Source organism: Pelodiscus sinensis, chromosome 15 (assembly GCF_052426305.1).
Source record: "Pelodiscus sinensis isolate ZL-2025 chromosome 15, ASM5242630v1, whole genome shotgun sequence".
NCBI classification, from domain to species: Eukaryota; Metazoa; Chordata; order Testudines; family Trionychidae; genus Pelodiscus; species Pelodiscus sinensis.
In genome coordinates, this window is record NC_143066.1 from 41,442,725 (window position 1) to 41,465,067 (window position 22,343).

At 39.7% G+C, this 22,343-nt stretch overlaps 1 protein-coding gene across 3 annotated transcripts in view; it reads left to right on the plus strand.

Moving 5' to 3' along the window:
- The first annotated feature begins 450 nt into the window (after nucleotides 1–450).
- The window catches only part of RBBP6 (RB binding protein 6, ubiquitin ligase), a 37,979-nt gene continuing 16,086 nt past the window's right edge, over nucleotides 451–22,343 (plus strand). For 2 of the 3 annotated variants that reach the window (XM_075899916.2, XM_075899920.2), the window contains exons 1-8: nucleotides 451–985; nucleotides 7,572–7,671; nucleotides 10,104–10,142; nucleotides 11,972–12,008; nucleotides 16,948–16,992; nucleotides 19,491–19,579; nucleotides 19,687–19,783; nucleotides 21,284–21,423. In XM_075899916.2, the coding sequence (XP_075756031.2) occupies nucleotides 820–985; nucleotides 7,572–7,671; nucleotides 10,104–10,142; nucleotides 11,972–12,008; nucleotides 16,948–16,992; nucleotides 19,491–19,579; nucleotides 19,687–19,783; nucleotides 21,284–21,423 (713 nt within the window). In that variant the 5' untranslated portion in view covers nucleotides 451–819. The remainder of the gene's footprint in view (nucleotides 986–7,571; nucleotides 7,672–10,103; nucleotides 10,143–11,971; nucleotides 12,009–16,947; nucleotides 16,993–19,490; nucleotides 19,580–19,686; nucleotides 19,784–21,283; nucleotides 21,424–22,343) is intronic. The other variant, XM_075899918.2, reaches the window with a different exon arrangement.

The window sequence follows — 22,343 nt, forward strand, 5'->3', positions numbered from 1 at the left end:
CACAATAATCTACTATCCTACACCTCAACCCCCCCCCCCCAGCTCTCATATGCACAGGAATGTGGGGAATGTCTTTTTCATTCTTGGGGGGATGCACTTCAGTGAGGGTTTGATTCTTGTTTTGCTTCTTTTTTTGTGTGTGGCCCTCAACTGATTTTTCCGTGGTTCAGTGGCCCCTGACCCAAAAAAGGTTCCTGACCCCCACCCTACACTCATAGATCCCCCTTCTGTCCATCCCCTTGCCCTCCTCTACCCCTTCCTATCTCCTCTCCCATTCCCCACTCTCCCCAGCCCCATGCTCCCACCCTCACTGTCCTCTCCTACTCTGCCCCCTCCCCCTTTCCCCCTCATTCCCACTGTCCCCGCCCCTCCCCGCATCACGTGACGCTGGAGCGCAGCGGCTCCTTTTGTCATAATACGCTGGGTCACGTGCGGCAGAGTGGGCGGGCAGACCCGTGGCGCGCAGGCGCAGTGCCGCGCGGCTCCCTTCGCCCGTGCGGTTCCCGGTCGGGAAACCCCCTCCGTCGAGCGCTGAGGCAGGGCCGCTGGCGCCGCCATAGCGAGGAGCCGGGCCTCGGAGGCGCTGCGTGAGGAGGCGGAGGTCGCGTCCGCCCGGCCGGGCCGTGAGCCGGAGGAAGCGGCGCCGATCGGTCCGTGCGGGGCCGAGCCATGGAGGCCTGAGGCCTGCGGCCGCCGAGCCTGCCTGACAGCGCGGGGCCGGGCCATGGCGGCGCGCGGCGGCCTGTGAGCGCCAGCCGGGCCCCGAGCGCGCGCCGCCCCCCCCCGCCCGCCGCCCCGCCCGGCGCCCCCGGCCCCGCCATGTCCTGCGTGCACTACAAGTTCTCCTCCAAGCTCAACTATGACACGGTCACCTTCGACGGGCTCCACATCTCGCTGTGCGACCTCAAGCGCCAGATCATGGGCCGCGAGAAGCTCAAGGCGGCCGACTGCGACCTGCAGATCACCAACGCGCAGACCAAAGAAGGTAGGAGCGGGGGGGGGCACGCGGCGCCCGAGACCCTCTGAGCCCATCCACCCCCCCCCCCCCCCCCGCCGTGGTGGGTCGGCCCGGGGGGAGGGGGGCTGGGCCCCGAGGCTGCCCGCAGCGGGCTGGGCAGTGACCGCTCCCAGGGGCCCCTGGAAGACGCAGTCGGATTGTGGCTGTCGAGCCTGGAGGCCTGAAATCCCGAGGCGTGGCTCGGAACGCGTCCGCCGCTCGCAGCCTCGCCTGCTGGACGATGCCATTGCAGAAAGTGGGCTCATTGTCACGGCTGCCAGCTCGGGCTGCTCTGGCAAAATGCCGCGTTCCGTGGCACCGGAGTCTTCATTTCCCAGAGCTGTTCTGGGTTTCTTGCTGCCCCGGGCTGGCAGGGAGACATGGGGCAAAGTTTTATAGCAACAAACCACCCAGATTCTACTGGCAGCAGCAGGATTGAAAGATGCAGCGCTCTAATACACCCAGCAGGGATTACCTTTGAGATGTATCTACCCCCTACCCTCCGCACCCCCTTTCCAATTTTTTCCCCTACCCCTTCCCTTATTTATTATTGGTTCTGGACTTCCAATACTCCGGTCATCTGAAGAAGTGGGCTGTGCCCACGAAGACTCATGATACCATCTACATTTTTTTTAGTCTTTAAAGTGCTCCCAGACTATTTGTTGTTGTTTAAGTTTTTACATACACACTGTCATGATAGATTATTTGAATTAGTTTTGTCAGAAAATGGTTAGTTTTGTCTGCTATGACATTACAAATTTCAATGAATGGTGGTTAGATAACAGTGATACAGAAACTGGGCTTGTTTTTAGACTTTTGGATAAAGTCTTATACTTCTGTTTAACTTTTTTTAATCTATATTGTGTTGTAGTGTTTACAAAACCCTTATAAGATCATTTCCAAAGAGCAATTCACACACAGATGTGGAGATGTTTGGGAATTGCCTATTAATGCAAAATCTTTTTTTTTTTTTCTTAAACATAAGACTGGGTTATTCCGAAGTTCTTTGAACTTAAACTGTCAATCGCATTTTCATTGTCTGTCTACTTCTGTGTTGCTACAAACTGATTGCATGTACTCAGTTAAATCCCATATGGACATTTGAACCCTGATATATTTGGTACATGACCTGTTCCGTTGCAAATGGTTTTGCAATTAACATACACTTATCAAAAGTCTATAGAAATCTCATTATTTCTATTCAGTGAATAGAGCTTCTGGCACTGGGGAGATTATTACTTCTAATTACTCTACAGGAGTCTTACATTGGTGTATCCGCCATATGCATACATTTAATATCTGATTACATTTAGAATTCAACTTTTAACAACTTTAAGAAGTACATTTTTAATATGCAATATTTTACTTTTAAAATATCAGTTTAGTCAATTAAAATTGAGAGGTTTATACATCGGCTGCTTTATCTGCCCCATCTGCCAACCATTTTTTGTGAGTTTTGACTACTGCCTGTGTGTGTGTGCTCTCCCTGTTGCTGTGTGAAAGAATCTGAGACAGAATATGCAAGTGAAACAAAGGGCTGTCAAATGCACAGGAAACTGCCAATAATTTAACTAAAAATTAAATATTAGGTCCTGATCTTTATAAAATTGGGCCTTATGGTGGTGGTTGCAGTAGAGACAGATAAACAATCTTCAGGGAAAAGTGTGGCTTTAAAGAGACTCTGACAACTTCAAGGTTAGAGTTCATGGCTTATTGAATTTGAATTTATATTGATGTGATGAGTTCTCTGTAAAAGGTTGATGTTTTCTTGAGAGAATAAAAACAGAGTTCTATAATGTTTCACCAGATTAAGTAAGTGTTTGCCTTCCTAAAAGGAAGGGTTAATTGAAATGGAAGAAACAATAACTCCAGTTTCATTCATGGACTAACACCAGTCTGTTCGTCTTTGTCTGGCGATATTAACTATAGTTTATTTGTATAAATGTGTAAGCTGGAAATTTTAGCTGTTCCATGATTACATGGGGGGGGGGGGTGTGGAACAATTGCTCAACTGCATAGTTGCAGTGAAGAGAGATGTTTTAGCAACAGCAAACAAGAAGTTTTCCTGTAACTTTACCACTGTGTGTGTATAAACAGAATCTAACTCAATTTATGTATCTTGCCAGATGCATTCAGTGATATCATAACCTAGTGTTTGATGTCAGCTAGGGAGTTAGTGTGTAGTTGTTTACATGATCAGCTGATAAGTCTGGTTTTATCTGTTAATCCTAATCACTGCATGCATCCCCACCTTGCTGCCACTGTATCAGTTTGGGTGAAGTTAGGGGTGTGTGACCTCGGGCAGGGGATTGGGCTGTAGAGTCCTGGAGGGGGTGTGGGTTCAGGAGAAGATTGTGGCATGAGGGAGGGTCTAAGAGGGGGTGCAGGATCTGGGAGGGAGTTGGGGTGTGGGTGGAAATGGGGTGTGAGAGACAGACTCTGGCCAGGAGGCGCTTACCTACGCAGCTCCAGGCCAGTAGCCCAGCAAGACCCAGGCTTCCCTATTGCCAACAGCCCCAGGCCGTTCAAAGTGGCTGGCTGAGTTCGTCTACACTGTGGGGAAGGAGAGAGGCCCCTACCCCAATTAGGGATGTAATAGTGTAGTTGATTAACTGATAAGCAAAAGCTTATCAGTTAATGCTGTTGACTACACACACTTCTCCCCACAGTCAATAAATTTTCAGTAGACTGGCCAGCAGCCCGGCTCAGTCCCAGTTCGCACCAGTCCGGGAGCTTCCCCCCCCCCCCCCCCCGTGGCTCCGCATTTAAAGTGTATTAAGAGCCGGATGGACAGGCAGCCCAGCTCAGTCCTGGCTTTTGCTGGGTCTGGGACCTACCTGGCGTGGGGGTAGGACCTGGCGCAAGCCAAGACTGAGCCGGACTGCCTGGCTTCTAATACAGTTCCAAAGCAGAGCCACAGCGGGGATAGCTCCTGAATCCACTGTAAACTGGGATTAGAGTTCTTTCCCTGCCTTCCCTTATTGACTAATCGTTTAGTTGATACAAAATCTATAGATTACACAATTAGCAAATTAACCGCTTCTTAACAACCCTAGCCCCCACCACAGTCTCTTAGCTCTCATTGGCTGGATGTTGGCTCACCAGCCGTATCTTGCCCACCTGTCTTGCACTGTGGTGTCTGACCTCATATTTGAGTGAATCCTAAGAGCTAGTATTTAGTCACACTTCAGTGATGTGTGTTAGTTGTGGAGGATGTTCTCTCCTTATTTCACAAGTTGTCAAAAAACATTCAGTTGCAACTTTGGCACTAGCTGTCATATTCAGCAGATTAATTCTATGTAGACATGCGATGAATTTGTTAAACTGTCTGGTTAACAAATAATAAATATGGAGTTTACAAGTTCATATGCACAGAAGTTGAGTACTGTCAACACTTTCTTGGTAGCAAACTTATATATGCACTGTGTGTAATGCACTTGAAAAGGCAACTGGTAGAATGTGGAATGGAAATGAAAGGATTAGTTAGTTTTTTTTTTTTGTTTTTTTTTTAAGCTAGTCTTCAAATTGGCTCTAAAATCATAGAATACTGGAACTGGAGGGGACCTCGAGGCATCAAGTCCAGTCCCTGGCACTCAAGGCAGGAGGGCCATCTAGATCAGTGGTCTCCAACCTTTTTACAGCCAAGATCTACCCCATCCCTTCCCCAAGACTCTCCCCCCCCCCCCCCACTTCCTTGAGGCCCCGCATTCTCCATTCCCCTCCTCTCCATCGTTGGCTGACCCCAGGCCTTATTCACTCTCCCTGGGTTGAGACAGGAGGTGTGAACTCTAGGGTGAGAATGAGGGATTGGGGTAAGAGTCAGTGGAGGCCGTGCTGCTTTAGGGAACTGGCAGCCAAGGGCAGGCCAGGGTGGGGGCTATGCTGGCTGGAAGGTGGGTGAGAAGCTTACTGCCCCTCTGGTGCTCCGATGGGGTTATAGCAATCCCAGTCCCCATCTCTGGCTCCTTGCTGCCCTTCCTGTGATCATTATTAGAGATGTTACATTTAGATTGATTGATTAATTAATCGAATAGTCAATGGGATTTCATTGATTACTTGATTGATCTGTAAGGGCGCCTCTGCATTTGAACTGTAGCAAGAGCCCTGCGACATGTCACCTCCAAATTGGTGCACGTAATAGAGTTCATTCTCATATAGTGTGGGTGAACGAGCGGGGAAGAGGGGTTAAGAGCTGGGGGATGAGTTTGGAGTGTGAGAGGGGGCTCAAGGCTGAGGCAGAGGGAGTCTTGTGTAATCTGGGAGTAGCTTCATTAGAAAAATAGAGAATTGGCATGCAGGATCACCAGAAATACAGTGAAGGGAAATGCAACTAACATCCCTATCTACATGTTTTGTTAGTCTATAAAGTGCTACCAGACCATTTGTTTAAGTTTATCCTGTACAGATAACTCGGCTACCCCCTGAAGCTTCTATCACCATTGTAGTCATCTTCTGCCCATTTTTGAGAAGTCCAAAATTGAAAAAAATGTACGTCTTGCAGTTTGGGCAGCTCTTACTACATTTAAAATGCAGAGCCGCAGCAGTCCTGGACCGGCGCGAGCTAGGACTGAGCTGGGCTTGCTGAGTCCCGGCTCGTGTCGGGTCCAGCAGCCCCTGCCTGTGGCCAGTCTGGGCTGCTGCGAACAGGGGCTGCTGCCAGAGCAGCAGCATGGGGTTGGGGGAGTGAGGGAGGGCAGGTGGCACCGCCAGTTTTTAAGAACTGGTCCCCCCAGCACTGACTCCTGTCCCACCCCCTTGCTGCCTCTGATACAGAGACGGGGGATGGGAGCGAGTAGTCTACTCGACTACCTGATAAGCTTAAGCTTATCAGGTAGTCTACTGCTCACTTACATCCCTAGCCCCGAGTGCTTTTTGTCTGATAATTGAAATGACCAAATGGTTTTTTCATTTAAAAAAACTACTAAATCACCTGCGGTCTGAAAGCTAGCATAGAAATCTTCAGACACAAAGGAGAACTGCAGAAAGTTACAAGGAAGCGAAAAAGTTATAACACTCTACAAAAACTAAAAAAATCACAGTGTGTTTAGTACTATGAAAGTAAGAATAAAAATGTTCCTTTCATCCTGAGCAAGCTAAAGTAGTCTTGGAAATTCAGTTACTCATTGTTACACTATAGCTAGGCAGAGCTAGGGCCAAAACTCACACCTTGAACCTGAAAGTAACCTGGTGTTGAGCATTGTCGTGTTTTAAAGACTTACTGGCTTGTAAGCCTGAGGTTAGATCAAAATATAGCACAGTTTAATGAAAACAAATGCAGCACTATGTAGAACTGATTTTAAATGTTTAACTTCATTTTTGTTGTAGGGTTTTTCTTTTTGTTCCACTTTAAGACAAAATCTTTTTGCTTTGCCAAATGATCCTGAAAGGTGCATTGTGGAGTTTTTCCTGTTACTCCTATGACAGCTGCTTAGGGAAACTTGCAACTTAAGTTTGCTCCCAAAATTATATTTTAGTGTTTTTTCAAGAAAGAATAGACACTTCCACAATTAAAATAAATCCAAATTAAACAGTTAATACAGACCTTTTTTCTACTTTGGTCTTCAATCTAAACATCAGAGCACTGAGAACCTGAAAATGAAACTAATGGTATTGATTTTTATTGGTCTTGAAGAAATGCCAAAAATAAACACAGTGGTGACAAACTGACTTTTAAAAAAACATTCATTTTTTCCTAGTCAAACATGTTTTTAGTAACTTCAGTAAATAAATGCATCATAGCATATTAAGTTGGAAACTAAGATGGCTATTCCTAATGGCCTTTCCTGCAAACTCTACCTCAAACTCTATGCATTCATTTTAGCATTTGCATTGTTACCAGTTCAATTATGGACCATGCTGTCCTCACTTACATCACTGTCTTCAGTAGGGATATAAAATCTTGTTTAATTAGTTAACCAGTTAAACTTCACTTTATCCAATGGGGGCTGGAGTGCCTTCCTGCCTGCCATGAGCTGCCCCTGCTTAGGATATACCTGGCCTGCCATATACAGGGACTGCTCTGCTGCTCTCGACCCCAGAGCAGCCCCCGTCTGCAGCAGACAGGGGAGCTGCTCCAGCTCCCACCAGTTAACTGCAACCCATTAAGGGTGATGCTTACTGGTTAACCTTTCACATCCCTAGTCTTTGGTGGGGTAGTGGGTATAACAATGTAAGTTACAATTCTTCTTGAGTAATATTATGCACAGAGTAAAATACACTATAATCTGTTCTTCCAAAAGATTAATTGGTTTTGAAGACTAATAGAGGAGAGACGGTGAAAACCTAAATTTGCCATGGGTTGGATCTCTTGGATAAGAAAGTAGCTGTTTAGTCATATTCCTAGTTATAACAACGTAGAATTTAGTTTACCTCAACAGCACTCTGTTTGGTGGCCAGTGAATAGAAATCCTATTATTAATTTTAAGCTTTCAATATTTATTATAAACATTCTGGGTTTGGTTTTTCTCTGTTAAATGAATTCTTCAAAGTACCTAACAAAATGAAGATGAAAAAGAGAAATGTAATTTTTAGGACTGGAAATAGGTGTTTCTTACCATGTTTTTCCTTTTTTCAGAGTACACGGATGATAGTGCCCTGATTCCCAAGAACTCATCTGTAATTGTTAGAAGAATCCCAATTGGAGGAGTTAAATCTACAAACAAAACATATGTCATGTAGGTATTCATAAAATCAAAAACTCTCAGGTGTTGCAGCTGTTAGAGTTGGATAATGCACAGTTTGCTAAAAACATTCAAACAAGTCTAGGTTTTCTTCCTTTCATAAGAGCTGCTACTGAAACGTGAGACCTGTAACCTTCTGATCTTTGTCAAGAGGAGTGGCTTGAATATCAGGGCTTCTTAGGAGTCCAGATTCTAAATCCCACAGTTAAACTCTGAAGTAGATAGAGTTCTGTTCAGTTAGCTCTGTGAGTTGGTGTTTTGATTATGACCTTAAACTGAGGTCCCTTTTGCTCTTTATCAACAGGAAAGATTTCATAGCACCTTTTTATAAGAGAAACTTTATAATCCTTGGCGAAAATTTTTCTTGCCCTCATCTCTTATGCATGTTGTGTATATTTACTGACTCACTCCCATGTTAGAGGTGGCTACTTGTCAGTAAGTAGGTGTGTGTACTTCTATTATGAAACATGACAGGGCAGGTACTTTATAAACAAATGACAGATATTAGTGTTGCCAACAATCACGGAGTGTTGCAAAGAAGATACCTTGGAGAAACCAAGGTCTACCGTTCTGCATGTATTTCAAATACAGGGGGTTTTATGGGATATGCCTGCCAGATTGCAAAAGACAATCACTGCTTCAAAGGGAGGCAAAAAGAACAAGGCTGCTAAACGTGTGTCGTGAGTGGAGGTGATCATTTCAGAGTGGTGAGGGAATTCAGTAATCAGGTCAGCCATTTTGTATGTGAGCAAGATTAAAAGATTCTTTTATTAATTGTTTTATACCATGTTTGCCATTGAGCTCCAAATGTCTGTTCCCCATTAATCCCAGTGTCAAGTAACAAATGTAGTGTTAACTAAAATGTCAGAAATTCCCCATGAGTAAAGGTCAGGATTGCAGGTGGCCTGTTACCCATCTGCCATCCTGTATTATCTCCCTTCTACATTAGTTGTACTAGCTTTGTTTGAATGAGTCATTTTACTTTGTGGCTGAGCAGATACAATCTTCCAAAGTAAAGTATTGGTAACAGTGATGAGGACCAAATAAGTATCTGCATGGAACTGTGCATGCGGTACAGAAAGAATGGTGCATCTTGCTCTCTCAAAGGCTGCCCGTTACTAGGCTGCCAGAAACCAGCCAATGGGAGCTGCTTGGGCTATGCTGTCAGCACAGGGAGATGTGGGAGTCCCCTGCTCAAGGGGTCCATAGTGTGCAGAGATACATGTGACCCCCACAAGTAGGCTGCTTTGAAGGGCGTGGGGAGGCAGCAGGCAGGGAGCCTGCCTGAGGGTCCTGCTGTTTGGGAGCTGCATAAGGTAAGTGCTCTCTGGCCAGAGCCTACACCTGACGTCCCAACACCTGCCCCAGGGTCACAACCCAACCCCCTGCACTTCATCCTACACCCCTCCCTGAGGTCAGAATCTCTCCTGCATCCATATCCTCTCCTGCACTCCAAAGCCCTGTCCCAGGTCACAACCCCTTCCTTTTCCCAAATTCCCTCCTAGGCACTCCCTCCTGCACCCCTGTGTACCCTACCTTGAGGTCCCTTCTGCACCCAACCTCCATCTCAGACTGTGCACTTCTCCATTAACATCGTGGAAGAGTGTAGCCCTTGTCCTCCAGTGTTCCCTGTAAGCTGAACGCTTGGGCGGGCCATCCAGGAGAGATTCAAATGCTGCCCAGCTGATTAGCAGAGCAACCACAGTTAACAGGGTGTGTGTTTACAGGTGGTGCACACCCACACATCTTGGTGCACATTCAATTTATTCTGTACATGAATGGAAAAAAATAGAGGGAACATTGGTGCCTCCTCCATCAAAAATTGTTGTTTGCCCTAGGCTAACAAGTAGAAGGAGAGTGCAGAAGTGACTCTTGAGTAGTTGTATACTGTGTGCCAATTTAATTATTAAGCTGCTCAGGAGTGCAGTTAACTTAAAAATAAGCAACTTTGAGATTTCAGGTCCAGAACTACAGTATTGTTTGCAAAGCCTTTCAAAAGTTACTGTTTACCTTGAAGAACATTTTATAAGATAAACACATTGAGAAACAAATCTATGGTGCATAGCTTCAAGCACTTCCTCACCTATCCCCACCTTTGGGATGTACTTCGCTCCGGTTGTGAGCCTGGAACAGGTTTCTAGTAGTGTCTGTTGGAAGCACAAGTCCTACATGTATAAATTCCAAGAGGGGTTTGCTTCTTAAACTCACGGGAGACTTTTTGCAGCTTCATTAATTAAATATACAACTCCTATTAACAATACCAACAATTGCATGCCTAGTTCTCTATAATGGGTTGTGCATCTGCAAATTACTATGTGGAACCTCAACACATTTTCAAATGTAATAAAAGCATTCCTAAATACTGTAGAATATTCAGGATTTATTTTAAGCAAATTCTGGTAATTAAGACTTTTTTTTTGTCACAGGACTCCTAAACCGCACAAAATCCTAGAAACTTCTTTCAGGTGATGTTTCTACTACTATTTTAGTCAATGTAGTGTAAATATAAAAAATTATTATCTTGGCACTTTTGGGGGGGCTAAAAGCAGCATATCCCTCACCTGGGTGTTTGGGCTTCCACAAAGAAATCCTATATGAAGGACCACATTGCTGAGGATTTACACTATTCACTATACATCACAGTTAAGATGCATATTTCAGAATAGCAGAATACAATAAAATTTCAGTATTGAGACACATTTTAAAAAATAGTAGTGTAGGGTTGCAGAGACCTTGAGGAACTCTAGCCCATGCTACCATGGACAGGCAGGACCCAGTACACCTAGACTGTCTCTGAGATGTGTATGTTTAACCTGTTCTTAAAAACTTTTGAGTGATAGGGATTCCACAACTTCTGGTGGTAATCTATTCCAGTACTTTCCTAACCTTATAATTAACATTTTTTCCTAGCATCTAACCTGAATCGTCTTCACTACAGATTAAGCTTCCTGTTGTACCTAAAGTGGACATTGTGAACAGCTGATCATTGTCCTAGTTATAACATTCCTTGACACATTTGAAGACTGTTATCGGGTCCCCCTGTCGTCTTTTCTCTATCATTTTTGTTGCTCTCCTCTGGACTAATTTGTCCACATTTTTCTTAAAGTGTAGCACCCAAAACTGGGCATAGTATTCCACCCGAGGCTTTTCTGTGCGGTGTAGAGTAGGGCAATGATCTCCCCGTCTTATGTATACACCTGAGGATATTAGTCTTTATTTTTTTTTTTTTTTTTTTTTGCACCTGCATCATGTTACTGGCTCGTATTCAGTTTGTGATCTATAATCCATTAATCCTTTCTGCAATACTATGGCCTAGCCAGTTATTTCCCAATTTGTAATTATGCACTTTATTTTTTCTTTCCTAAGAGTAGCACTTCATTTCCTTCCTTGAGTTTTATCTTGTTGATTTTTAGATTGATACTTCATCAAGGTCACTTTTCGTTTTAGGCCGGTCTTCCAACAGCTTGTTGTCATCCCCACGTTCTATAAGCACACTCTGCATTCCATTATCTTATTCCTCATTAAAAGTTGAAAAACACCAGCCCCAAGACAAACACTTTCAGAATCCAGCTAGGTATATCCTGCAAGTTTGATAGTAAACCATTAACTACTCTGAGTACAGTTTTTTTTTTTTTTTTTTTTAAACCCTTTGTTCACCCCATTATAACTTCATCTAGAGCATATTTCCCTAGTTGTTGGATAATGTCATGTGATATTGTCAGAAGCCTTATTAAAATCCAAATCTCTCATCTACTGCTTCCTCTCCTCCTCTCTCTCCCCCCCCCCCCCCCCATCCCCTAGGTCAATAGCTATCTAGAGTACCGCTTTTCTTTTCCAGAAGTTAGAATGATCATATATAACCAATGAATCTCAGTGCTGATCCTTAGGGGCATTAGGTATCTGAGAATTGCTTGGGTAACTGTAAGCCCCTGCTCTAGATAGGTGATACAATTTTGTATACCCAGCCTGAAGCAGTTCATATATTTAGGATCATTAATATGTTGCAAGTCAGTTCTCCAAAGACAGATTTGTTGAATTTTAAATTCAATTTTTACTAACTAAATTGTATTCCATAAACACAAGTCTTTCAATACTTTTTGAAAATGCAAACTGTAACTTCAAAGTAATGCTGAGAGTCCTGAGAGAGAACAGTTTCTGTAGTCATCTAAACTTCCATATGCACTAAATTATCAGAACAGATTGTATTGATACTCATGGGATAGTTTGTTTTCGCTGTTTGTATAAAGGATATGAACAGTGTTCTTATTCTGATGACTTTTATTTCTTCTTCTAGAAGTCGAACTGAACCAGTGAGTGGAACTTCAAAAGCAGTATGTAAAAACACAATCTCACACTTTTTTCCTACACACTGCACTTAATTATAAACAAGTAATGTAGAAAATTAATTTTCTAAACATTTACTTAAAATTTAACTTCCAACAAAGCACAGTATATATTGTAAATACAATGTATTTGATGCAAAATAGTAAAAATACTGAGTAATGCCGTCATTTGCACACTTTTAATGTGAATACTAGTATTTGTGCCGAGTAAAGCATTGTATTTCATATTGAATATGCTAGACTACTTCCTGTATGACTTTGTGTTGTACAGATAATGTATGATCATTTTCAGATCATGTAGGTTCAAAGTTTGCCCAACTGAACATGATGCCATGTTCTACATCTGTCTGTCTATAGTTAGTAATATGTATGTTTGTACAGGTTGTTGTGTGCTTTTTGTTTCTTGCAATAAAGATGTTTGGAGTGTATTTTTGCCATTTTCACATTGTATCACTTAGCTTTTGTTTTCAATACTTTTTTTGCCTAATGGTTTTTGAAAATGTCAAAAACCACTGAGAAACCATTATTGTTAAACTTGGTATTGTTTCTTACTTGGGGTTCAAACAAATGCTGAACCAAATATATCCCACCATTTCTTGAGAGGGCATTTCTGTGCGCCTCAATGGCTCGTTTTTTGCTGTCATTAAATATTTGAGCACTTACATTCCCTAAAACTGTATGATTAAAAGGGGGTATTGTTTGGGCATCTCTGAGTACATAAATGTTTTGAAAAGGTTGCCATGAATATGAATAACTTTTGGTACACACACAGTGGTATTCTAAAGTTCTGTATTTCATTCTTCCACTTCCTGTGATAGATACCATTTGTCTGCAGACTAAATTATAAGAAACTTGACATAGGAATTTAAACTAATTAGTTGTCTTGTCTGCTAGACCCTTGTGCAGCTCAGGTGAAACCACCTACCGACCTCCTTAACTCTTATCTGCAACACATTTTCTGATGTGGGTAACATCTGAGTTGGAAGTTTCTTAAGCTATCGGTGACTAAGCCTGCCTTTAGTATACCACCACTTCTAATTTTGCCATTGAAAAAGGGCAACATTTTTCTTTGGGTTTGACACGTTAATTGTTAAGCTTGCTAAATATAGATTTATAATTATACAAATATTTAATCAATTATGGGGTAGACTTTGACTTGCTGATTGGGTTGAATATTGTGCATAATCCAAGCATTTAAAATAGTCTTAATTAGTATTCAGAATTATTTCTTGATGTTCTTTATTTTTTTTATTTTTATCTAGAATGGTATGAGGCATTACACTAACCCTGGATCATTGGATCTGATTGCTTGATAGGAATTTCTAGATTCTGTTGTTCTAAATGCTTAACTTTGAGTCAGTGGTGTATGAAGAATATAGCCTCTTGTTCTTGTGAAATGTAACACAATTCTGAAATCCTAGTCTTTTGTACTTATGGCTTTATATCTTTAAAAACCTAATCTGCAATCCAAAATTCTATTAGCAGTTGGTTCAAATTGGTATTTAGACATACATGTGTCTGAATGCTAGCTCAAATTAGCTCAACTGGCCCAGTGACCCTAGAAGTTAATGTAATGCATTTATGTGAACCACATTTACAGTATTTGATCTAATCCAGATGAGTTTTTATTTCTTGAAAACAGTTTTTCCTTTTTGTTTACTAGCATGTGTATGAACACAAATCACATGTTCATAAATAAAGTTAACATTCTTTTAGCCTTGTGTGTTCCCTGGCATCTCTGTATTACATTTCTAAGTAGCATCTTATTATGAGCTGATATAGATTTCTCATAAATTTAAAAATACATACTTTAAAGAGTGGCTGTATTAATTCCAAATAAAACTATTTAAATTTAAATCATAGGAAAGCAAAAATATTCTCTCATCTTGTTGGCACGATTGATGCTCTGTAGCTTGCGGGCAGAAAAACAATCGGTTTGGACCTGATCTTGCCAGCCTTCCATATATGCAGCTTCTGTTAATGATAATACATAGCTCTTATTTAATCTCAAAGACTTTAGGGTTTCTAGCTGTACAATGTACAGGATGAATCATGTCCAGTGATGTGGGCATAGTTATTACCTTTAATTGCCCAGCACAACCTAAAATTAGGGACCAAATCGTGTCCTCAATAATATGTGCACAACTCCCATTAAATGTATTTGAAGTTAGAACTTGGCTCCAGTGCACCAGGATTAAATTATTTGAAGACTGATACACTGTAAAAACAAAGCATAGGGTGGGTAGCAAGTTTTAAATGGATTAGTATATCTGAGATTAATTCAGGTAATTTGATAATCTTAACTGATTTATGTCTGCATTGCCTTTCTCTTGTGTTACTATCCTCCTACACTTTGTGCACATTTTAACATTGTCACAAACAGAATTAGGGTTCTGACCTTTAGTTTTTAAATTGGCGACTGACATTAGGATCAGTATGTTAGTAGCAATAAGAAGCGTTAATCAGAATTGGTACTCCCACTGTTTTAGGTACTATATAAATACACAAAATGGTCCTTTGCTTAGAGAAGGAGTCACTGTAATTCTACTTAGCCATTTTTTCCAGTGGCCTACAATACCCAGGATTCAAATGGTCATTAATATTGAAATCCATGTAGTTCTACAGTGGTCTTTGTGTAAAGTTTACAGTTGGAGGGGTATTTTTTTTTCCTGGCTTTTTTCCCTGCTTTCTCTACCCTACTCCAGTTCTCTGGACAGTCTTCTGTATGACGTGGGACCCAATATAGTTAAAAAAAAAAAATCTACCTTTTTGATGATGTAAGTTCTTCTACACTATTGGGTCTGTTCTTTTGCACAGTCACCAGAACCCTGGACATGGAGGTTCCGCATGCCTGAATCCTGTGGCTGGCAGGAAGCTTGACCAAATGCTATTGTTGAAATTTTTAAAATGTTAAAAGCAAAAAAGAGTACAACACAGGCAAGAGGCCACCAGGAGTTACACTCACTAAGTACATGTCTACAGTAGGAAATTATTTCAAAATAACTCCCGAAATAACAATTTCAAAATAGCACTATTCCTCAGACAAGCAGGAGTTATTCTTTCAAAATAACAAGCCCATTATTTCAAAATAACAGGCTTGGTAGTGTGGATGCTCCGCTTGTTTTTTGGAATAAGGAGTTGCATCAAAATAATTCCCTAATGTAGATCAGGACTAAGATATTAATCAGCTATTTGCTCTCTGGTAATTTAATGTTCAGGAATAACAACATTACCTCCTTCCTTAAGAAGTTACATCCGTGTCTAAACCCATTAGTGCTTTCTCATCAGAAAACTTTAACTACTGTCACCTCACTGTACTTAAGTAGAAAATATGACCCATTTTAAAAAGCTACCATTGGACTCTTGCAATTATACTAGCATTGACAAAAAAAGATAAAACATTCATAACACTTAATGAGCTGTTAAAATTATTTTCTGGGCTTTTGTGTTTATCAGCTGTAGTGGTAAAACATCTATTTCTCTGTATTTCCACATGTAAAAAGAGGCGACATCTAGAACCTCAGCTTTCCGGTTATTTTCTGAAATAGACTGAATTTCAGTCAAGAAATATAAAGGAAAAGGGGGCTTCTAATTCTTCCTCCATAGAATATCTTTGGGAGAGTCATAAGATTCTTTTAGGGAATTGCTTGTAACATTAAAAAAAAAACCCACTACTTTCTTCTCTTGAGAGAGGTTCTTAACTTGTGAAATTTTACTCAGTTTCTTGAGACATCTTAATTTTAAGACCACATAACCAGTGAGCCCAAAATCTGTTTATACAAATTGTATTTTGATAAATGGCTAGAATTTGATTTACTCATTTCATTCTTGTTGATAGTGGCATGTAGCAAATTGATATCTCTACAAAGAGCTCAGGAATTGTCCTTTTCATGTGTGGAAAAATTATGTATAACCAATGGTTTTGAATAGGTAATCTAACTTACACTACAGTCTGAAGCCTTTAAAACAGCCACTTTTCTGCAAGGTACTTTGTTCCAGCAGGCACAGGGGTCTGCCTACATGGATGAGCAGCTTGCAGGGCTGAGACACAAGTTCTTACCTTCAACAGGGAGAGTTTGCTTTCTTGGTTTTGTTCATAATGGAGTCCATAACCTCTTCTCATGATTGTTCTCAAAAAGGATCGTTTTTAATAGGTAGGGGAAAATCTCTAAAGTCAGTTGCATGTATTCAGTTCAATTTTATAATATGCCCTTTTGTTTTAATAAAATGGACTTGTTTCATTTCTTCCCTGTTCTAGTAAACTCCTGTGATGCATAGAATTATACAGTTTTTTTACTAGTCCTAATTTGATCCAGACAGTTTATTTTACAATTTGTATGTCAGTGGAAGGATTACTTTTATTAAATGGATTTTTGACATGTTTCTATCTCTCTAGACTGCTATGCTTGTTCTTTCTTTTGGCAACAGCCTACTTCACAAAAGCATAATTACACCCTTTCATGATTAAGTGTTAAATTACAAAATATATTAAATGTACATTTATATATTAACACACACTTTCTCAAATTGACTTTTAAAAAATACTTTAAAAATGTAACCCAGTTAGCTACAATGTGAGAATTATTTGTTCTCTCTGTAATATATTAAATCATATAGATTTAGAGAGTTATGGGGTCTCATCAAGGGGAGAAGAAGCTTTGAGTCAATAAATTGACTTAAGCAAATTACTTCGCTATTTTACCATCTTCCCCTCAAACTGGCCTTTCTTGATCTCAACCCATTTTTAAAGCTGCCATGGATTTGGGCTCCATTTCTTCTTGTGCAAGTAAAATTGCACTGCTTTGGAAAATGCCTCTGTCAGTGGTACACACAAAATACCCAGTGTAGATGTTCAAACTTCGAGAGGCTAAATATGGCTATGTTTTGATTGTGGAACTTGAATGTGTGTTTAATTTTTTGTGAACAGATTGATGACTCTTCTGCATCTATTTCTCTGGCCCAGCTTGCAAAGGTATATATACATATATATTCTTGTCAAATTATAACTGAATTGTTGTTTGCTTAATATTTAAATATCTTACATTGTGATCGATCTCTGACTAATTTTTGTAATATGAGCAAAAAAAATTTTAGTAAAGTGCTGACTCAAATTTGAATATTTGTGTATAAATTGATTAATGCTATCCTGTAAAGAGTAGTTCCCAGTTTGGGAAGATAGAAGGGGAGTACCTTATCAGCCTCAGCATAATGTTGCAGTATTACTCATCTTCAAGACACAAGGAAGAAGCACTTCAGAAGCTGTTTACCGTTACTTTCAAACGTTTCGTTAATTTTGCATTGGAAACTAGCACAATTTTTAAAGAAGAATTTAATATATTTTGGCTGTAAGTTATGGACTTTCCAGATTTTTGGTTTTTTGCAACAGCCAAAATAGAAGCTTTTTGTTAACATGGACAATTGAACAATTATTTTTGGATTTCTAGACTTTACAGTGGTAGACCAATTCTTTGAGTGTTGCACATAATTTCATAAGTTGTAGACTTGTAGTATATATACAGTGGACAACAATTATAAATCTAATTTGTTTGAACACAGACTTGTAAATTGTGTAAATGTATCAATTGTTTATAGGAATATACCAATGTGCATTTGTGGCATATTGGCAAATGTGACCTGAAACTGTTGTATATGCCATGTTTTGCTATGAAATTGCTTGCATTTTCTGCTCAATAATGTGTGACTTTGTTTGGGAAAGCACTAGTGACTACACTTACTAAAAAGATATTACAGTATCAGCCAAGTAAATTATTATTGTTATAAAATGTAAAATATTAGAAAGGCTAGGACATAATATAGAGTAGTTAACTTTTCTTTTGAGGGTAAAAACTGGAGTTTGACTTCCAGGGAAAATATAAGTATTTCCATCTATAACTTCCCCTCCACTATAAACATGACAATCTCTCATGCATTTGGCAGCTAAGAAATTTATCTTGAAAAATAGCCATCTAAAAAGATTGGCTTCCATTAGTGCTGTCCCTAAATCTGTCCTCGGTTTTGTAAGCTCATGTCAACTTTCTTATTCTAAGATGTGAAAAACTGTCCACGTGGTGTATTCCTTTTAAAGTTTTTGAGAGAATTTGAAGTATTTCTGAAAAATGCAGAAACATAACATAAAGCAGCTCAAAACTGTTACTTACTTTAACCTCTTCAGCACAGACTAGCTAAGCATGGAGGCAATGTGTTTAACAGTTTTCTGTTTTATTCCTATTATGTATTAAATGCCATATTGGAATTTTGGTCTATTCCTACTAATGTTTTGTGCTTTTGGATGTGTTTGTAAACTGTTTGGGTTCAAACAAATTAGTTAACTATCTGTATATCACATTTTCTGTAAATGTTAATGGAAATGGTTTCATAGCTGTCAATCTGGATTATGTTGTTAAGAAAAGCTATGTATATGAAACAACCATTTAATAAAATGTTGAAACTAGTTGGTTGCTTTTGTGAATGAATGTATAAAAAGATAAAATACTTTGAGTGGTTGATCTGAATGTTAGGTGCTTGAAGATCCAAGTAATTAGCAGTCACTCCCTTAGACCCTGCTTGTATCTGGACTAGTGTGTAATGAAATATTTTAAACAAGTACTGATACATTTTGATTTTTTTTTCCCAGTTGGCTTCAGTATTTTTGAAAGGTTAGCTCCACATATATGAGGATTACGTTTAAGTTTCCATATTAAAGAGACAGTCAACTTGAAAATTGTTTATCTACAAATTTTGTACCAGCTATAGTTAAACACTTCATAGTATAAAGTTAACAAATTCATTTTTTAACCTCACACATGACAGCCCTCTGTAGTTAGCTTCTCCTTCACTAAAAAGATCCTTCTAAAAACCTTAGGAAGGGAACACACGTCCTTATTTTAAAAACTAAAGGAATTTTTAAAAACATATTCTCTTCCAGGGTGCTGTTAGACACCTGGACTTTTTTTAATCAGTTTCAAATAATTCAAGTTGAGTGTCCTTTTAACACTGTGAAATGTGAATACTGCTGTTTATTTTGTGTTCAGATTTCTGAATAAACACAAATACAGTGAATGTATTTTTCATGTACTCTGGAGCTTAACATTCAGTTTCTTTAACTTAAAAGTACCGAAAAAAAAAATTTTTTTTTTTTACACTTAGCTTAAGTCCAAGTCCTCTTTCGTTTTAAAGAAAATTGGAGCACTTACACAAGTCTTTATGTAAGGTACAAACAGAGCCTAAGGTTTTGAGTGTCCAAGAACGCTTTTCTCAAGTAGGTTAACAGGCACACAAACATCATGTAATGGCTTAAGGACTCCCCAGAACATCTTCATAACCATATTATATAATATAAGTAGCTATTTTGAGGCAACTTTAGTTAGATTTGTGCTGCTCTTTACAGGATTGGATGAGTGGTGTTGTCTTTGGCTGTGTGGACTTCAATGTGTTTCTAATGTGTGTGTCAAATAATTACCTATTAAACAGACTGCCAATCTGGCTGAAGCCAATGCTTCTGAAGAAGATAAAATAAAAGCTATGATGTCACAGTCTGGCCATGAATATGATCCAAGCAAGTAAGTATTAATGTAAAATCTATTCCTTGAAGATTATGGAAAAATTAGAGAGATGCTTATGTTCTTTTTAAAAACTGTAGTCAGACCTTTTTTTAAACTTTTTTTAGTTACATGAAGAAACCTTTGGGTCCACCTCCACCATCCTATACATGCTTTCGTTGTGGAAAACCTGGTCATTACATAAAGAATTGTCCAACAAATGGGGTAAGAGACTCGGGAGGGATTTTCACTACTATATTTTTAGTAGCATGAGTTAGATCATAAAACTGAATAAACTTAAATACATAGGCAAGATAATTCTGCCCAGAATTTCTTCTTTTGTGCCTATGCGTTGCAGCTGATTATGTTTAACTGTACAATTTGTTGACAAGATGTCCATCCTGGTAGAGTGGGTTGGAGTGTTAATGATTCCGTTTTTTGTATGGATTTAGTTTGAATTTTAAAAAATTAAATTAATTTTTAATTCTAATTTTCAGAGCTAGTATCTTTTCCCATAGTAGGAATGCACTGTAAAGATAAAATCTCTCAGAATTGAATGTTTATGCCTTGTGTTCAATGTTTGCAATGATTTATCTTTCTGATCTATTTTTAAACATCGCAGTTTGGACGTTTGAAGTAAGGAACAGAGGTTTAGTTATGTTCATGATAGCCTCATTTCAGAGTGGGGGGGGGAGTATATGAACGGATTCTACAAACTGTGGTGAGGTGTCAAAAATTAAGGAAAATTTAGAAGAAAGATTATCACGAAAGAATAGGAGACACATTTTGGGGAGGGGGGTATGTCCTGTCCTTTGCAGTACAGGCAGTCCCCGGGTTACATGGATCCGACTTACATTGGATCCCTACTTACAAACGGGGTGAGGCAACCCCGCACTAGCTGCTTCCCCCCAGAAGACCAGAGAGACGTGAAGCTAGCGCCCCCCCCCCCTCCCCCCCAGCAGACCAGGGAGACGCGGAGCGGCTTTTCTCAGCAGACACCTCAGCTTGAGAATAAAGGACTGAGGGAAGTGACATGTGGGAGAATAAAACTGAGCTCTGGAGAAATGTTTGGCTAGAGTTTCCCCTACAATATGTACCAGTTCCGACTTACATACAAATCCAACTTAAGAACAAACCTACAGTCCCTATCTTGTACGTAACCCGGGGACTACCTGTATATTGGCATTGCAGATTTCCTTAGCTCATCCCAGTGCACCCTGTACTTTCATATTGCAAATTGTGGCATGTTTCATGCTTACCTGAGACTTTTGACACATCCTTCCTTTTCAGCATAGATTTTATATAAATAAACCAGTTCACATTTGAATGCTTTATTATTTTAATTATGTACATGAGTGTAAAAGGATACATCTTTTAGCCATTCTTTCATAGATTCAAATATGTGTGACACACACTTTATTATAGCATAAATATTTTACAGCTGCTATTACGTGAATGGAGAGATTATAACTTTAGGCTCTAGTAATGCAAAGATCTGCATTTGTATTTGACTTCAAGCACAGATGTTGTCCCATTGAGTTTAAAAAACCTGCCTCATACTTTGTAGTGTCTTAGACAGTTAAGGAATTATATGCATTAATCATGCAGTTATCATATTTGCAAAGAAAAATAATTTAAATAGTTTTTTTATCTCACTAAGCAGTCGCATATCATTTTAAATGGATTCATTTAAAGCCGAAATATATCTGGATTCTTTCTTAACAGGACAAAAATTTTGAGTCTGTTCCCAGGATTAAAAAGAGCACAGGAATTCCCAGGAGTTTCATGATGGAAGTGAAAGATCCCAATACAAAGGGTGCTATGCTTACAAACACAGGAAAATATGCAGTACCAACTATTGATGCGTAAGTATTTAGTACTTCAGAGGTGGCCAAAGTATAAACAGACTAAAAAATGCTTTTTCAATAATTGTTTACACTCATTTCATTTTAAAACAAACACAAATAAATTGTTCAAAATGCTATGAGTCAGTATCTCTGTTATAGGAGTGCTGTTGTAGTTTTAAATATTTGAAGCAATAATTAAAGCACTTTTTTGAAAAGATATTTTTAGCTTGTTACATCTATTCCATAGGTATAGCTTCTTTAGATGAAATTTCCAGTTTTAGCCGAGACATCAGAGTCTTAATATCAGAAGGCCTTTAGTGTTTTTAGGTAACCTGGTTAAGATGTACCAAAAATAGTAATAGCAAGAATTAATTTCTTTCCAAAATCATAGTTTTCAAGACAGGGAAATGATTGGCCTTGCAGTAAAGGCACTGGGAGTTTAGGAAATCTGAGTTCATCCTATTTATTTTAGTGCCCATAAAACACAGATGAAAATAGTTACCTTGTGTAAGGTCCTACCTAATCCAGCAAACACTTGGGCAGATAAGTAATATGTTATTGAAATATACAGGCACTTTAGATCCAAAAGATTCCTCCTCCTCATTGAAGATGGTGATGGTATAGATAAGGATTACAAAAGTGCATCAAAATGCAGGACAATGGAGCACTTTAAAGACTAACAAGATGGTTTATTAGATGATGAGCTTTCGTGGGCCAGACCTACTTCCTCAGATCAAATAGTGGAAGAAAGTAGTCACAACCATATATACCAAAGGATACAATTAAAAAAATGAACAAATATGAAAAGGACAAATCACATTGCAGAACAGGAGGGGGATGCGGGGGGGGGGGGAGGAAGGAAGGTAAGTGTCTGTGAATTGATGATATTAGAGGTAGGGAGAGTGGGATGTTTGTGAGTTAATGGTATTAGAGGTGAT